The following is a 16,538-nucleotide window of genomic DNA, read 5'->3' as shown; positions in this document are numbered from 1 at the left end:
ACTGCGTTGTTACCAAGACAGCAACAAAAAAAAAAAACACACACAAAGCTGCCCTCATTTCTCTTAATAGGACGCGGCAGTAATAAAGTGGGGACGAAAACCCAACTGTAGCTGATTAATGTAATCTCCGAAGCAACGGAAACCTTTGGACTGCGTTTATTTTCCTGTGATCAGACCGTTGTATAAAATACAACATCCCATAAATGTGGACTGCATTAACCCATTTTTCCAGCCGTCTGGCCTTGGGATGTAAAAGCAAATTTATTTGGCTAGCTACAGCCAGGTAGATGTAAACTTGAGGTTTCTTGCTAAATAGAAAATGTTAGCTTTTTACAAACATTGGCCTGCTAGAAGTTGAGTTTGCAGTGCTAAAATTGCTGGCAACTTTTGAACGTGGCCTCGTTTCACTAAAGTGTCACGTGACATTTTGACACTATTGGTTTTTAACAATCGAGTGTCTTCAGGTATAAAGTCTCACAATTCATTGAAAGGCTCATGTTGGTTTGCAGACGTTTTGCATAAGATGGGAGTCACCAATGATTTAAATATGAAACATTACACTTAAGATTTATCTTGATGGCCATCCTCCCCGAAAAAAAAGTTTCATACGTAAGACTACGGAGAAATATCAAATTGACTTTTCTAAATTAAAACGTTAACACGACTTGTCCTCGGGTGTTTCCACAAACAAAATGCCATCTCAAGTGCAACCTTCCAGGAAATGTATTTACTGTATGCATCATATATATCTGCAATTTAGCTTCAGTCAAGTGTGTTGACTTTCAAAAAAAAAAAAACAGCTACGGAGCAATAAAAAGAGGCCAGCCGAGTGTTTGCCTGTAAGTTTATTTTGATATTTTGCAGAACAGGAGAACCGATGATTACAAAAAAAAGTCCATGTGTTCTACATGCTACACCTTAACCTAATTAAGCATGCTTGCCTGAAAAAAGTACATAAAAAAAAGACAATTAAAACGGACGTACAATATACTCACCGTTTACTTTAAATGTACCTTTCTCTTGCCTCCCTCCATGCACGCAATGTGTAATACATCACATTTAGATTAAAAAAAAATATTAAGACTTTTAGGTGCTGCTTTAAACCATCACTTTTTTCCCCACTACAAACAGAATGCACCTAGAAATAAAAAAAAAAATATTTGGACAATATTGATGGGGAAAAAAAAAAAAAAAAAGCCTCAACACAGATGAATTTGCATCCTACCGTAAAAACAAAAAGGAAAACTTGGACGCCCAAATAGTGCTGAAATGAAAATGGTCTGCCCAACTCCTTGCTCTTCAATAATCACATTGAAATGACACAAATTTCCGATAAAATAAATATCGCACATCTGCTAGAAATAAATAATGATCACTGAAAAACACCTCACTATGTTAAACGCTAACGTGAGACAGATTTCAACTCTGAGACCACTTCAATTCATGGTATGAGGATGGTCATGGTGTGTAAAGCACTAGTGCGGCTTCGAGTGTCTCTCGCGGCTGTTACCTTGAGGTAGATAACATTACATCAACGCCTACGATACTGGTTGCTGCTGGCATCATGTGTCACATTTACAGTATGAAAGGGCTGTAAAGGAAGCTTTCGTTTCGGTCGTCATCAAAATGAAACAAAAATCCGTCGGATCTCCTCTCGTCACAGCCAATAGACAAATGATAAATCGCCCAAAAGCTCAACTGCCGTCTCGCTGCCTATTTTCCCGTCGTCTACAGTACGTAAGTGTGCGAGTGACAAGCCAGTTTCAGCGATGAGGACGTAGACATAAAACCCATGAAGGCCTGGGCGTCAAGGCTCAGAGTGACAGAAACTCCTTTAACGTAAGAAATCAACCTTCTCCACTCTTAAAATTGACTTTTAAAAAACTAACAAAACAAAAAAAAGTATGAAATGATTCAAGTAAAACAACAAAAAACGGCCGTCAAAGAGAGGATGGTGCTTTTTCTAGTTAAGATGTTTGAAGATGCTGCTGTAGGTTTTGTGGGCGATCTGCGGCGAGCATTTGACAGCACAAGGGGTGAGCGAGGCCTGGATGGATTTCAGAGGCAGCTCGTCCGGGCCCAGAGAGTCCAGCTGCACGTTAAGCACGATCTCGGCGCCGCGGGTGAGGAAGCCCTCGCCCGACTCCCTCTCCCTGGCCTCCGGGGTCTCCGTCTCCGGGGCGAGGGCGGACTCAGACTCGGCGACGCCCTCCTCTGTCCGGCCAAACAGGTGGTCCAGGTAGCTGGTGTACGTGCTCTCCTTCTGGAAGTGGCCGTCCCAGCACGCCTCGTCGATCAAGCAGCCGTTCTCGGCCACTCGCTCGCCTGAGCCGAAGCCCTCCCAGGGTTGCGCGGGCCAGGGTCCGTCGCTGCCGACCACCGCCAAGCCGCTGCCTCCGCCCAGCTGGGCCAGGTTGACCAGGCACTTCTCCTCCTTCTCCTGACTGATGGACTTTGACATGGAGCCCGAGCGAGGGGCCTCGAGCTGGGAGACGGAAGAGTTGAGCTCATTGAGGAGGCCCACCTCCTCGCTGAGGAGGCCCACCTCCTGGCAGGCCTCGGGCTGCAGGCTCAGTTTGATGGTGCTGGCGATGAAGGAGTCAAAGTCGAAACCTTGTTGGCCGGGCGGCTGCGTCTGGTATTTCTCCTGCTCGCGATCCTTCTCCGCCACGCCCTGGGTCTTTTCGGCCTCCCGCATGGCGATCTGGGCCTTGACCAGCCCGTTCTTCTCGCACTTGCTCTTGGCCTTGCGGTCGGCCTTCTCCTTGCTCTGCTGCTCCTTCCAGTTGGAGAGATCGATGATGAGCTTGGGTTCATAGTAGTGGTTGACTTCGCTGTCACGCCAGATGAGGTTGTCCAGGTATGACGGGGACACGGCCTTGTAGTTGCACGTGTGGCTACACTGCAGGTCGCAGTATTTGTTCTCGTGATGCTCGTCCGGCCACGACCGCTCCGACGAGAATGGAGTGGAGTAGTCAAAGGAAGGCTCGTCCAGGAGCTTCTCTCGATCTCCGTCGGCATACTTCCGAGGATCCACCTGCAGCACACGACGGGGCACAACTGAGCAAAGCAAGCACATTACCTCTGTGGTGTCATTTGAACAGTACAGTGGTGCCTTGACTTATTGACTTTGATGCTCCGAGCATGACAGCCATAAAATACGACGATGGACGGCTACATTAGCACTTTCGCAGACCGGAACACATAAATCCAGTTCAGTAGTGTTAAACTATAAGAATTCACCCCTTCTTGGGTTGCTACTCTTTGTTGTAACGTAATCACTTCTAGATGTTCTCGCCTAACACCACAACAAGGACAAAAACAATCGTCGGGGTTGAGTGACACCAAACTTGTGGTGGACCCTAGCTAAACATCTCAAACAACTTGACTCATTTGCAACGTGTGAGTACTCTCTTTGGTTGCTAGCTTACTACGACCAGCACGACCGCGAATAGCGTGGCATCAAATTTAGGTACTAAAATGCAGCTCCAACTAGCGCAAACCATTTTTTTCTCCTCCCCTTCATTTGAAAAGCAGCGAATCTGAAGCTCACTTGTAAACACATTTTTGCTGCACTTAAGCCTCGTAAATTGGGGCACAAGGAAAGTCAAGGTACAACTTTGCTTAATCTCAATGTTGCCGTTTGACGACGATGTCACAACGGCACCAAGAAGACAATGTTTGATTGTCGGTTAATATTCAAACTCGCGCACCTGTACCACTTCCTCGTCCGTGACGTCAGAGAGCGCCCTCGGGTCCACTTGGACTTCTTCTGGGTCATGAATGCTGTGCAAGTGCCAGTCGGCCTCTGACAATTGGCTCTCGTGATACCTGATAAACAAGACCGGGGCATAAACGGTCATAAAAACCAGAAAGGGGTCACGGGCAAGTTAGCCGCTGAGCCTTCTAACCAACTCGCACTCAACGAGGAGAAGTCTTCTCACACACCTGTCCCACGTGTGACTGTGGCTCTGGTCCATGAGCAGGATATCGTCGACTTCATCTTCGATGTGAAAAGGGTGCAGCGAGATGGGCTCGTCCAAGGGGAAGGAGTAGTCAGCCATGTAGGGGTGAGCCAGCGCCTCTTCCGCAGTTAGACGATCCATGGGGTTAAAGGTCAAGATCTTTTCCAGGAAATCGAGAGCTGCGCATGGAGACAACGGAGGAAAGACATTTGAGTGATGCAAACTCACGAGTGTGACAGACAGACGTCACGGTGCGACGTTAATGTAGGCCGATCTGAATTGAAACGTGCGCGCCACAAGATGCCGTGCAGCGCTGACCTCCGTGTAATCAAGAGCAAGAAGACGAGCTTGAGCAGGTCCCCAACTACTGTTGCTACGACGGAACAGAGAAAAGACGTCTATGTTGTGTACTTTGTATGTGTCGCTGCTCTGCATGCTAAAGAAGCAGATATTCAAAGGCTTATAGTTTTGGATGTACAATACTCTAAAAAGCATATTTTAATAAGTTTAACTCCACCTCATGTAGTAGGGGTAAAACCATTTCCAAAAATATTTTCTTCAATCCAGGCTTTTGGGAACGTGTCCCCGTTGACTGCATTTGCGTTGGGTTAATACCTTGAGGACTGACGTCAGGTAGCAGCTTGGTCAGTGGTGTCTGAGGTTTGGACATGTCGTTGCGGATGAAGACGGGTATGACACTGTGGAGCTCCTGGCGGTCTTCCTCTCGCAATACCGGGATGGACTCGAGGATCAGCTGCATCTGCTCCAATTCGTGGGCCCCTGAGCGAGCGGGCGGGCGGGCGGACATTATGAGGGCGCATTCAACACTCGGCTCAATTTCTTCCAAGCACGGCGCACGAGGTGTTTGCTTTCTGCTCAGCCCGGGGCTGTTTAAACAAGTGACGGAGCCGCTTCGCAAATACGGCATGACAAACCGCGTCAACATTTACCTGCAAAGAGTGTTTTCCCAGTGAGCATCTCGGCAAAGATGCACCCGGCCGCCCACATGTCGATGGCTTTGGTGTAGTTGTTTGGCGAGAGCAGCAGGCGGGGAGACCTGTACCACTTGGTGACTAAACCTTCAGACAGGTGACCCTACAAGCAGAGAGAGGAAACGGAGGCACTGAGTATGAAGCAGCACACGGAAACGACGACGACAACCCAGATTTGCAAAACGACAAAAGCTTGGCCCTCTTCATGCAGACGGCACGCCAACAGGACAAAGAGCGCATCGAGATGAGACGGCTGAAAGGGTGGAGATCAGACACGTGCGGGCCCCGTCAGCACTCTGAGAGCAGAATAATCCCTCACACTCGCACCAATCGGCATCGAGGACAGTCAACACAAAAGGAAGTTGGCCTCTGAGGGAAAACTACACTCTCACTGGCCTCATACTTTTGTGGCGAGGCCAAAATGCTCAGCTCACCACTGAACAAGGCTCCTGTTTCTGCCCTCATTTAGCGGCAAATGCTCATTGCCACGCCAGAGGCCTGCTCTTGCTCACGACACGACACCGCTTGCCTTCTCCAGAGGCTGGCAAACAAATGGCACACCAGTTGACCTTAACTAGGTTGGAGGCGGAACATTTGTTTAGTTCTAGTATGCTTGTTGGGTGTGTTAAAACAGCCACCTCCTGCTCATTTGGAGTTTGGAATTTGCAAAAAAAAAAAAAAAAAGTCACCTATTCACTTTTGTGCTCGGGAACACGAGCGACGCGGCCTAACATGACTGAAGAGGTCATCACAAAAAAAATGTAAAAAAAATGATCAACTCACTCGTGTACACCAAGTGATGGAGCCCGCCCCAATAATGTAAGCCGTAGCCTTGTCTAATAGTGCTAATTGGATGCAATGACTGCATTCAAAGTTATGTTGCCACGTGATGCGTTGGCATGCATGAGACTGCCGACAAATGCATTTTCGCGTGGTTAGGGATTAGGTGACAATAATGCAACGCACAAATAGACTGAAAAGAAGCAGATGAAACTTGTCAAACTAGCTGGAGGCCTTAAGCTTATTAGATGAATATTTCAGGTCCACTCGACTCCCACATATGAAAACCACTTTTGCAGACGGGCTGTTAAGAAAGTAGAACAGGTCTGGGCAGACGAGTGAGTCAAAGGAGGCACGTGCAACGGGATATTATCCTGATCCAAGGATGACGGCGAAATTCAGTCAGAGTTGATCAAACTTCAAATGTTTTTCATTTCAAACTCAATCTAGCACATCTCTGACCCCAATTAAAAATCGGAATTTATCACTCCAGTCTCACTGGCCATGTGACCACGATTTAGCAGATAATCCATTCTATGAGTCTAAAGTGTATACAAAGACATACAGCCTTTGGGGGAGCGTCAACAAAAATCAACTCAGTGGATCATGTGAGGTTTGCTTCAGACTGACTGAAAAGTGGGTCAAGTGTGTGCGGTTTCGGGCTGTCGATTCGAGCTGAATTCTTGTGGCAATTCCTGTGATCCCTGGAATCCCAAACCTTCAAGAAGGAAAAATCCTACTCTTGATGATACAGTTTCACCATAAAGTTGGTCAGTTTTGGGTAAAGTTAAAGACATAAGCAAGTCATTTTGGATGAGGATCTGAGCGGTTCAGGTCAGCTGGTTGCACGTGAATTCCTGTCATTCTTGCTGTCGAGCATCACGAGGGCTGAACCGAAGGTTCACACTCGCACGCAGTTCGCTTTCCCAGAACAAAAGGAGAGCGAGATCCAACGCTTCACACCAAACCCAAGCAGGATTTATTCAAACTAATTCTGATGGGAATCAAAGGTGATTACTTTATAAAATGAGAACTATTTTTAACAACACTCGAGGACCTGACGTTCAAGTGACTCTTTGTTGATCAAGTTAGTAAGTCCGTTTCGGTTGGCTCCGAAAAGAGAACGTGTACAAAGTGGTTGTGAGAGCAAACTTGCAAAGTGATCGAGTTCAACTGGCCATCTGACACTAACGCATACCCTGTGCCTGCACAGCAGCTTAGTGCGGCGCGGTTCAGGGGGGTGTTGGGTTCATATTTAAGCAAGCCTCGTTAGGCCTGAAATCCGACACGTACTATCAAATGGCTGCCGGTGCCATGTAAAGGGTAGTTTGTGGGTAGCTGCGATATCGGCATTCTCCCTCCCTACCAGCGGTGGACCACTATTGTTCTGACCGAAGAGAGACGAAACACAAAAGCTGTTTGGAAGGGGGAGAAGTCAATTAAAAGTCAGCTTGACGACAGCTTTTGTGACCTTGGCAAAAAGTCAGCAGACAACGGCCCAGCGCGGGACGACTCACGCCGACCAGGCAGCTTTTCAATATCTTAACAGCACAACATGCTTGGCATGAGGAAAAGTGCGTCTATCGGGGCCAAAAGCCCAGGTGGAAAAATGCCAACAAGACCGTAGAATGTTATTAGAACAATTGTGGGAGAAACGCATTTCGTCCCAGCCAAAGCTCACAATCACTTTCCTCTTACTACAGCGGAAGGACGAGTACGGCCCCCCTCCGCCAATCTGACTCATGTACGAATACATGAGTCAGATGAACATTTCCCACTGAAGTGGCAGTTGGCACAAAAACAATGAGCAGTTATAACAAACATGTTTGTGTGAGTTGGCGCGATTAAAAAAAAAAAAAAGTGACAACAGCCAGGATTCTTTCTCACTCTGCGATGAATGAAACTGCACCAGCCAACAGGACCGAATCACGTGGGCTCTTGAGACGGACCAAATGACTAATCTGTGTCACGTGTGATTGTCTCACTGCTCCGAACGGTGAGAGCGAGTCAACCTCCCCAACCTACATCTCAACATCACACCACCGTATCAGCTTCAATTAGAATTCTCGCACCCCAACAACACCTCAGGCCAATACAAAGACTTCCAGCTAGCTATGATACAAAGGGCATTATATCCCTGTTCTTACTAAAGATTAAGCAACCTGTTTTAAAGCTACAGATGGGAGGAAACATGTTTTGAGTTTTTAATTTACTAAAGTAACAAGCATCTCCTACAAATAAAAAAACGGGTCATCCAACTAAGGAAAGGAACCATAGGAATCACCTGGAGGTGCATTTTGTTCTTGCAAATGTACCAGTTAAAAAAATGAATTGAAATTAACATACTTGAACACTATGCACCGTTTGAACATTTAATTCTGTGATGTTGCATGCTCGTACTATGAACGAACCACACTTTGAATCTTCGATCCGATTGTGACAAGCGCGGCAAGCTTAGTCTTTGAAGGTCTCAGTTTGTTTTTGTTCAAACATGAAGTAGTCCATTTTTAGGGGGGCGGAGCTATAATGTATCATTTGCCAAAAAGCCTACAGGCCCAAGTTATTTTTTAACATTTTTGGAAAAACAAGAACAAAACAACCAATTCAACCGAAAGAAGAGTTTAGCTACTTCTTGTCAACCTTTGTGCATTACCATGCACTGAGTGAACACTGCAATGTGTTTTTTCAAAAGCTTCACTTCTCCTGAGAAGGGAAACAGAGGCGTTACCTCACGGAACCGCATCCCGTCTTGTTGACTTCCTGCTATGAAACTGCGTCACCCCTGGGATGACCACATTACTGTGTGATAAACACGGCACAGCAACGGGAAGCACTTTGCCGTTTGGTCTCACTGACGACACGCTTCTTCCTTACCTTGTGGGAGTAGTGGGGGTCCATAATGCGGGCCAAACCAAAGTCCCCAATCTTCAGCACCAGGTCCTCCGTATTGACGAACAGGTTGGCGGGCTTGAGGTCGCGGTGAAGAACGTTGGCCGAGTGGATGTACTTGAGCCCCCTGAGGAGCTGGTACATGAAGAGCCTGGCGTGGCCCTCGGAAAGAAGGCCGCGCTCCAGCAGTTGACAAAGATCCGTCTCCATGTACTCCTGCACGATGTAGACCGAGTTCACCTCGGTCAGGGACACCACATCCTCAGTAAGCCTGCGACCGCTGGGGCCTAATGTTTCGAAAACCTACAAATGGAGGCGAAAGAGGAAGTGGGCGGGGTTAATCAATGACATCATCTCTGCAACAAGTACAGTAGTGCCTTGATCTACATGAAAAAAATGAATTGGTGCACAAGTAAAGCGAATTATATTTCTGAGTATTGGTTTGGCAGCTCAATGGTTACCTTTGAGGGGGCGTGGCCTTGTGAGTGCCTTTGCGAGCTGCACTCATGCCATTAGTTCAGTGTTCGCGTCTGCCCCATACTCCATGCAAATGTTTTCATTTTGCATGCATGCTCACTCGAGTGGCAGCGTATCGGAATCTCACTCGGAACTCATAAAAACAAAACAAACGGCAAGCAATGGCTAACTTGATAACTTATAAATTAGAAGGTACACAATACCTTGACTATGTTGTCGTGGTCCAGGCGCCTTATAATCTTAATTTCTCGCAGGGCATGCTTGACACTCTGGGGATCAGTCAGGATAATCTTCTTCACCGCCACACGCTTGTCGCAGTCGGTGTCAACGGCCGAGAAAACCAGGCCGTTCCCTCCGTAGCCGAGAGGCTTCAAGTCCATGTAGCGAGAGCCCAGGTCGAAGCCGTGGATGTTCATCAGTGACTCAAACTTCTCGGCCATGACGACAACTTCTTACGGTGCGCTCTGCTAAAGTTGCGTCTCTAGCTTGCTTTACTCCACCGTTGACACTAACAAAAGACGCCCACCCTGCCAAAACTGCTTCAAGTGATGAGCTAATGCCCCCCCGCCCCTGAATGCAGTCTACCACCTCCCAACTAACCCCCTATCCTCCACCTGCACCCCTGTGCACTGTCAGACTCAGGTGTAGTTACAGTTTTTCATCTTGAGCGAGGACAATTTTAAAAACCAAACACCACACCAGGTGGGTGGCACTCGTTAACAAAGCAGCTCTTCCGCTTAATGAAATAAATGGAATGAATGTTGAGGCCAATTAAAAATGCACTGTTGGGCTCTATTAGTACATAGTTGCATCCTCGCAGTGGTATGCATTCAGTGTATAACTGGTCCTGAGCAGCTTCATGGCAAATGTGCCAATATGCACTTTTTTTAACCAAGATTTTTTTTTTTGGGGGTGTTTTACAGTTTTTTTTCCTTTCTGAATAATTTTCGTACGGCGTGACCTGATCAAAATAAATTGTAAAGAGCCTGGCCTTTAGATTGGGTGTTAATTGTGAGCCTCAGTGATCAGGTGGCTCAAGCTCGCCACAGTCACAATCAAAACTATCCTCCATTTTACTTTGCTGTAACCTGAAAAACAAGAAGAAGACAAAACAAAACTGTCAACCACAAATGATATAGTTAATGTAACTGCTTAAAATTAAAAACATGACACATACACGAGGACAGCGGAGGCAAAAGTACTCTGCACTTAAGTAAAAGTACAGATACTCGTGATGAACCGATACGCGTAAGCTGTACTTTGCTACAATATCAATCCGCAATTAATCGATTTCAACTCAACTTTTATCACACTGTAGTCTTTTACAAAAAGTTGATTAGCCTCAGATATGTATTCAAATGAATGTAAAGTTGATAGTCAGAAAAATACTTAAATACAAACATTTGAAAGACCCAACGGTACTTAAATCCAGTAAGGGAGTATTATGTACTCATACAAAAAAAATACACTTAATAAATGTCCAATATGTACTTACGACAACATAGTTACAATTATAAAGACTTTAACGTACGTTTATGATACATGAGTCCGTTGTAACAGCGCGCACTTCAGTAAACGCGTTTTATACTATAGCATTTGTACTTCGTTACTTTGTGTCATTTATAGCAACGAACCGCACCCGTCCGCTTTGGCTTCGTCGCCGCTAGGATATCGTTTGAACTGATTAAGATCCACTAGACCACATCTAATGAAATCATCATCATCGTGGGCACGTGGATCAAAAAGAAGATTAATCATTTTAAGACCCTAACGCGGCATTGGCAGTGTAACGACTCACGAGACCAATTGGCGGAAAAGGGAAAGGTGAGCATTAGCTCGCTTGATCGCAGACTTGCTAAGTGTGGAAATAAACGTCGATTTATGGTTCTAAAAGATCCTCACGGAACTAAAACACATTACGGATATGAACAAAGTATTAAGAGTCGTGTAAAGACGACGAGTTGCGAGTCATTTTAACGGAAAAGCCCACCGCACAGACAAAGGGGCCGTTGTTGGCCAGGCGACTGACTACGTGGTAAAAGCTGCCCCACCAGCACAAAGCCGACGTCGGGAAGAGACTCTTGAGACGCCCCGTGGAGCATAACAGCCGCATTCTCAATTGATGCAGAATACTCACAGTTCGTATTCGTCGCATTGGAATCGAGATGGATGGAATTAATCAGACCAGGCGGAGGTGAGCGCGCGCTCCGCTATCGGAGCTGGGCCGACCTAATGTAATCGCCATTGAGCACAGCACAGACAACCACAACGGCGCCGTGACGTCACAAGGAGGCCTTCATAGACTGTGGGATATTTTGTAATCACCCCGGTTCACCTTCGAGCATAAAGGGAAGGAATATTTAAAAAAAAAATAGCCCTGCAAATTTTTGTGAATGTACAAAATTGGAAACTTTTCACGAGAATTGGTAGAGATTTATGGTTTAGGGTTAAAACAGGGGTTAATCAAGGAGTAAAACAGGAATAAATGCGAATGAAACACGAATTAATCAAATTGAACATTGGCTTGTGATGCAAAACCTTGTTCGCCTAGCGGAGTAGCACAATTGCCTGTCATTTGTTAGTTTTTTGTCACAATATCATTAAAAATTCAGACGTGATAGTGTGTGTTTTTTCTTTCTAGGCCTGTGTAGATTATCATTCATCCAGCTCACAGTAATCCGCAAAATTTGAATGGAGGCATATGGACAGTTCTTTTTTAGTAATGTATTTTTACACAAATGTACATGTGTACTTTTATTCATTGTAAAGCATCATTGAGTGTCCAGAAAAGTGCTACGTGAATCGAATACATATTTTAATTAAATTACCTCTCATTCACAGTGATTTCTCTTTGATTTGCAAGCATTACAGTACAGTTCTATGGAAAATGGAAATGTTCATATTTGGACTACAGTATTTCCAAAATTATCCGTCTTAACTTCCCATAGAAATTTAACGGAAACTTTATTTTACACCTCTAACTTCCATACTGATTTTCAACATTGCTCAAGCCTTTCGAGAAAACTTTAACACAAACGAGAGACGCTATTAAATTACTGAATTTCCGCCCCCACATTTTTTTTATCACTTGGTAGATTTTAGGATTTTGGAGTGGCTTTGAACGCAACACCAAGGATGAGTTTTGCGGCCACGTGACAACACCTGATTCAAAATCCAGTCGGATATTTTCTTTCTACTAAAAATTCTAGCAGGAAAAACATGTTATTGTGTGGAATTAAACACTCAGTTCAAAACATAATACAACTGCCTCTGGCAGTATAACTATATTGTACGGACCTCTCACACTGAACGTAGTCTTTTAGCAACCCAAGATGCTTATAGCCACTTATTTTTCTCCATCATCATAATTTGGTAACAGAAATATAGGCGTGTTCGGGTGGGGGAACCTCACCAGATAATAATATAACAAGTGTCAATACGGAGAGTGTATTAGTCATTTGGGGGCCCAAGGCAAACTCGGTCATGGGGGCCCTCCACATGATTTACTGACAAAGGATTAATTTTCGACTCCACCAAAGTCTTCAATGAAGTCCTTAAAACCCATCTTGAGGATTCTTATCTAACAAACGAATCATGCAACACTTTAAAAGTGTTCCGGTTCCGGCGCCGCGCGAGTGCCTGCCTGTTTACAGCAGCGTGGCTCACTATTGAGCCTTTTTCGTGTGTTTTCTTTATCTTTATCTTTATCTTTAAAGTAAGTAATTGGGTATTCTTCATCATGAAAAGTGTCCTTTGTGTCACTCTCCACTTTGTCTTTACTGCCTCCTATTTGTCTGACTCTGACAACATTGCTACTGCTACTAACGAGAGAGTGTTTGGCTCTTGCTGCTGTCAGTTACGTACATTAAGTAATCAGTGTCACCATTTGCAAGTTTTCATAAAAACTGTTTTCCTCTTGCCTTCTCTTCTTCACTGCTTCACTGGGCTAAGTCTCCTTTTAAGCGTTTTGAAGTGTGTGAATTGAGACTAAAACAAAAACAATTGCTCAAAATTGTAGAAAATGCGATAAATAAGTCTTTGAGACATTTCGCCAATTGCATGTAGTGTATTTGCCTATTATTAAGTCCAACCCTGGTTAAGATGTTTGTTCTATTATTACAGTGACACACTTCAACTGTTGTCACAAAAATAATGTCGCAATGTGCTTCCTCTGCTGTTCCAAATGAGTGGAGTCTGTTTTGCTTCTCGCTGGTTTAAAATGTTGTTGTCAGATTAAAATGAAGCAGTAATGTATTAGCAGTGTGTCAAACATGAAAATCCCCCGTGCAAGTCTAACACACTCACACAAACACTCACTGCAGTTGGCGGATTTATAAAATCCATCCGGCAGCATGCACGACGCGCAGATTCCTTCTTTTCAATCACCATCCAATCCAAAGGTTCGGTCCACCGAGAGCAAATCTGACGAAAGCCTGCCTTGTGTTTGCTCTAATCATTTCCCATTTCATTCACACCGCACTCGCGTCTGCGTGAGCGCTGTGAATGGATGGACGGACGCGAGCTGGGCGGGATGGAAGGCGAGCGCTCATCACAGCTGCAGCATCATCAGCATCCGCAAGGCACACCATGTGAGCGAGCATGTGCTCCACAATGCAGAGGCCTCAGCCTGACACAGGCGGGGATGGGCTCGGCTTGGGCGTGCTCATTGGATTGTGCGCGGGATGCGGCAAATCTTATTGGTCCGTTTTCGAGCAATGTTAAAGTCTGCATATGCATCTGTTACAAGGCATGGGCAGCGGTTAGTTGTGTCTCATTTATGCAACACCATTTGAACATTTACTCCATCCTTGAGCTCCATGTACTTGTGCGCTCTTTTTCCTCACTAGTAAGACAATTCGGTGCTCTAGTAAAACAACTAGCGTACACTACTTAGAAACTAGTCTAACTGGAATTGATTTTCCTCTCTCGAAGTGCCACTTTTGGCCTGCTACACGTAACAGCGGCGAGCTGTCAAGTGTAGTGTGTACTAGTTCACAAATGTGTTTTATGACTAGCAATACTAGTGACATTGTAAAATTGTACTAGTTAACATAGCACTTCAGGAGTAATACTAGTAGCACACGAATGTCAATTAGTGCCGGCCTCCTAGTGCGCTAACCTTTGTTACTAGTGAGGAGAAAGTGCACACAAAAACATAGAGTTGAAGTTGAATACCAAGAATTTGGAATAAATGTTCATCCAGTAGTTGATAATTCCAGGCATATACAGCATGCCTAATAAGGCTGCAGAGGTGATGTTGACAGCATACTTTAAGCGCGCGTTTAACCTCAAGATGCCTTATGTTCGCTTGGGTGCACGGTTATGTAACAGACGCATGCATTCGGCTTAAATGACATGGAGGAAAAGTAACGCCACGCAGGTCACATTGCAAGAGCTGCACCGGAATCGAGCGGTAATAAACACCTCTTTAGCCATATTCACTATCTCCTCTCTCTCTGATGGTCAAAATGTACGTCATTTCATTTCCCACTTTGTGTCAGTGTAAATGTGAGATAGAAAGTTGTTTGTCTTCATATGTGACCTACGCTTAATTGACCACCAGTCCAGAGTGAAATCTCCCTTTTGTGTTTTGAGCCAGCTGGGATCGGCTCTCGCTAAACACAACACTGAACAGCATGTGGAGTATGATCAAAATGGATGTAAGGAGCTAGCGTTGTATATATGCCGTGGATATCTCCTTCCCCAATGACTTCAAATTGATTTACACATCCACATTCCTGGATTATCCTTGGTGTTTGTTTTAACTAAGCAGTCAGTCCGATTTTCTTTGTATTTATCTTGAGGACAAACTAGACATGGAGGCCCTTCCTTTTCCTGTCCATTTCCATCACAATCAGCAATCTCTCGAATGATTTCATTTCTCTGATCAAAATGGAATTTCTCAAAACGACTTGCTCGATTGTCACATTGCGTCACACGATTCAAAATTGTGATCTGAGAAATGACCCAAAAGCTCCACAACAGGCTGACATTTGTCACATATTGACTGCGACACTTGATTAAAAGTCACATTTATCGGAAAGATGTCTTGGCACTTGAGTGCTGGAGATCGTTTTTTTTTTTTTTTTCCTCAGCTGTACGGTGCATTTGTTAGTACAGTTGATTTGTACCTAACTTTTAAAATACAATGTATTTGTATTTCATCTTAGAAAACTTTGCTTTAAAAATATTTTGGGGGGAAATTCTGTGTAATAAATTTTAAATAATCAAGTAAAGACAATATACTATACAACTTCATTTAATATTTTAAATACATTTAAGGAATATGTTAATGTTAACATGGATGAATGTATTTTTTTTGTAATCCAGAAAAAAAAATGCATGAACAGTCCATTTTTTTACTCTTCATTTTTAAGTGCAGTTCAGTTGTATTTAACTTTTACCCACGATGCATTTCGCATCTCTGCTTCTGCCTGCAGGTGCATTGACACTTATACATGTGACAAAATATTAACCCTATTTTTGACATGTGGGCACAAATTGACCTCTTGTGTGACACTGTTGACCAACACATCATCTTTGATTGACAGCGACACGGCCTTTCAAACACAAATATTTCCACTGAAAGAGCATCTGAGCCTCCTGCATTTTAGTGACACTCATTTTCCTTAATAATTGCACATCTTAATTTTACATCACAATCATTCACGCCACTTACCGAGATGTGACCGGAGCAATAACATGGTCTCCCAATGAGCGGGTCCACTTAAAGAAATGCGTCCAACATTGCCACCAGGTTGTCAGTATATATCCAGTAAATGAATGAAGGGACTGTCAGAGTGTTGGCGACGTGTTATCCTACTCCATGTGTCTCTGTTTGCGAGGTGGCGCTCGATGGAGACTTAATATAGGCCGGGGCCAGAGAGGGGAGGAGACTTCTCTGTGTATGGCCTGGCCTGCCAGTGTGGCAGACCCACTACCATTTGTGTACACTGTTGCACGGCCGCTTATGCCAATGTTGCACAACCTTTATTGAGTCAAGGTACATATTTGACCATAAAAGCATCTCGCGTCACACTACCAATAACAAATGTTGCAAAACTGTCAATTGGAAAACAATTTAGGAACCGGCAATTTTGAAAACTGACCATTGATTTTGATTTTCCATGTTGACATAAACATTGAAAAAAAAATGATTATTTTGATTATCTTAATCTGTTCTACTTGAGGTCAGTGTGGCTACCATATTTTCCGGACAATAAGCCGCTACTTTTTTTCCAGATTTTGAAGCGTGCGGCTAATACAACGGTGCGGCTTTTCTGTGGGTTTTTCTTTCGCCGGTAGGGGGCGCTCTATAGTTCAGAAAATATGCTAAATAAATCTCGATTTTTTTTTTTTCTCTTGCCTCTGTTCTGTTTATTAGCAAAGTTGTTGCCGTGTTAAAAGGCGCTGTTTTATCAATCTTTTTATGAAC

General features: G+C 44.4%; 1 protein-coding gene across 4 annotated transcripts; it reads right to left on the bottom strand.

The window, feature by feature from the left end:
• Window positions 1–827: 827 nt before the first annotated feature.
• mapk6 (mitogen-activated protein kinase 6) lies at window positions 828–15,952 on the bottom strand. 4 transcript variants are annotated; one of them, XM_088295613.1, is made up of 8 exons: window positions 15,783–15,952; window positions 9,307–10,191; window positions 8,612–8,929; window positions 4,916–5,060; window positions 4,581–4,745; window positions 3,949–4,144; window positions 3,714–3,831; window positions 828–3,037 (listed from the first exon to the last, which is right to left on the bottom strand). In XM_088295613.1, exons 2-8 carry the CDS (start codon window positions 9,541–9,543, stop codon window positions 1,964–1,966), a joined length of 2,253 nt encoding a protein of 750 aa, XP_088151739.1. In that variant the 5' UTR covers window positions 9,544–10,191; window positions 15,783–15,952; the 3' UTR covers window positions 828–1,963. The 4 variants fall into 4 exon arrangements, with proteins under 4 accessions (XP_088151739.1, XP_088151740.1, XP_088151738.1 ...); XM_088295614.1 differs by lacking the exon at window positions 15,783–15,952 and adding an exon at window positions 13,421–13,705; XM_088295612.1 differs by lacking the exon at window positions 15,783–15,952 and adding an exon at window positions 11,241–11,401.
• Window positions 15,953–16,538: the final 586 nt, after the last annotated feature.

This window comes from Idiotropiscis lumnitzeri, chromosome 5, assembly GCF_059441095.1.
Source record: "Idiotropiscis lumnitzeri isolate Australia: NSW breed Sydney's pygmy pipehorse chromosome 5, RoL_Ilum_1.0, whole genome shotgun sequence".
NCBI lineage: Eukaryota > Metazoa > Chordata > Actinopteri > Syngnathiformes > Syngnathidae > Idiotropiscis > Idiotropiscis lumnitzeri.
This window is presented reverse-complemented; position numbering and strand designations above follow the sequence as displayed.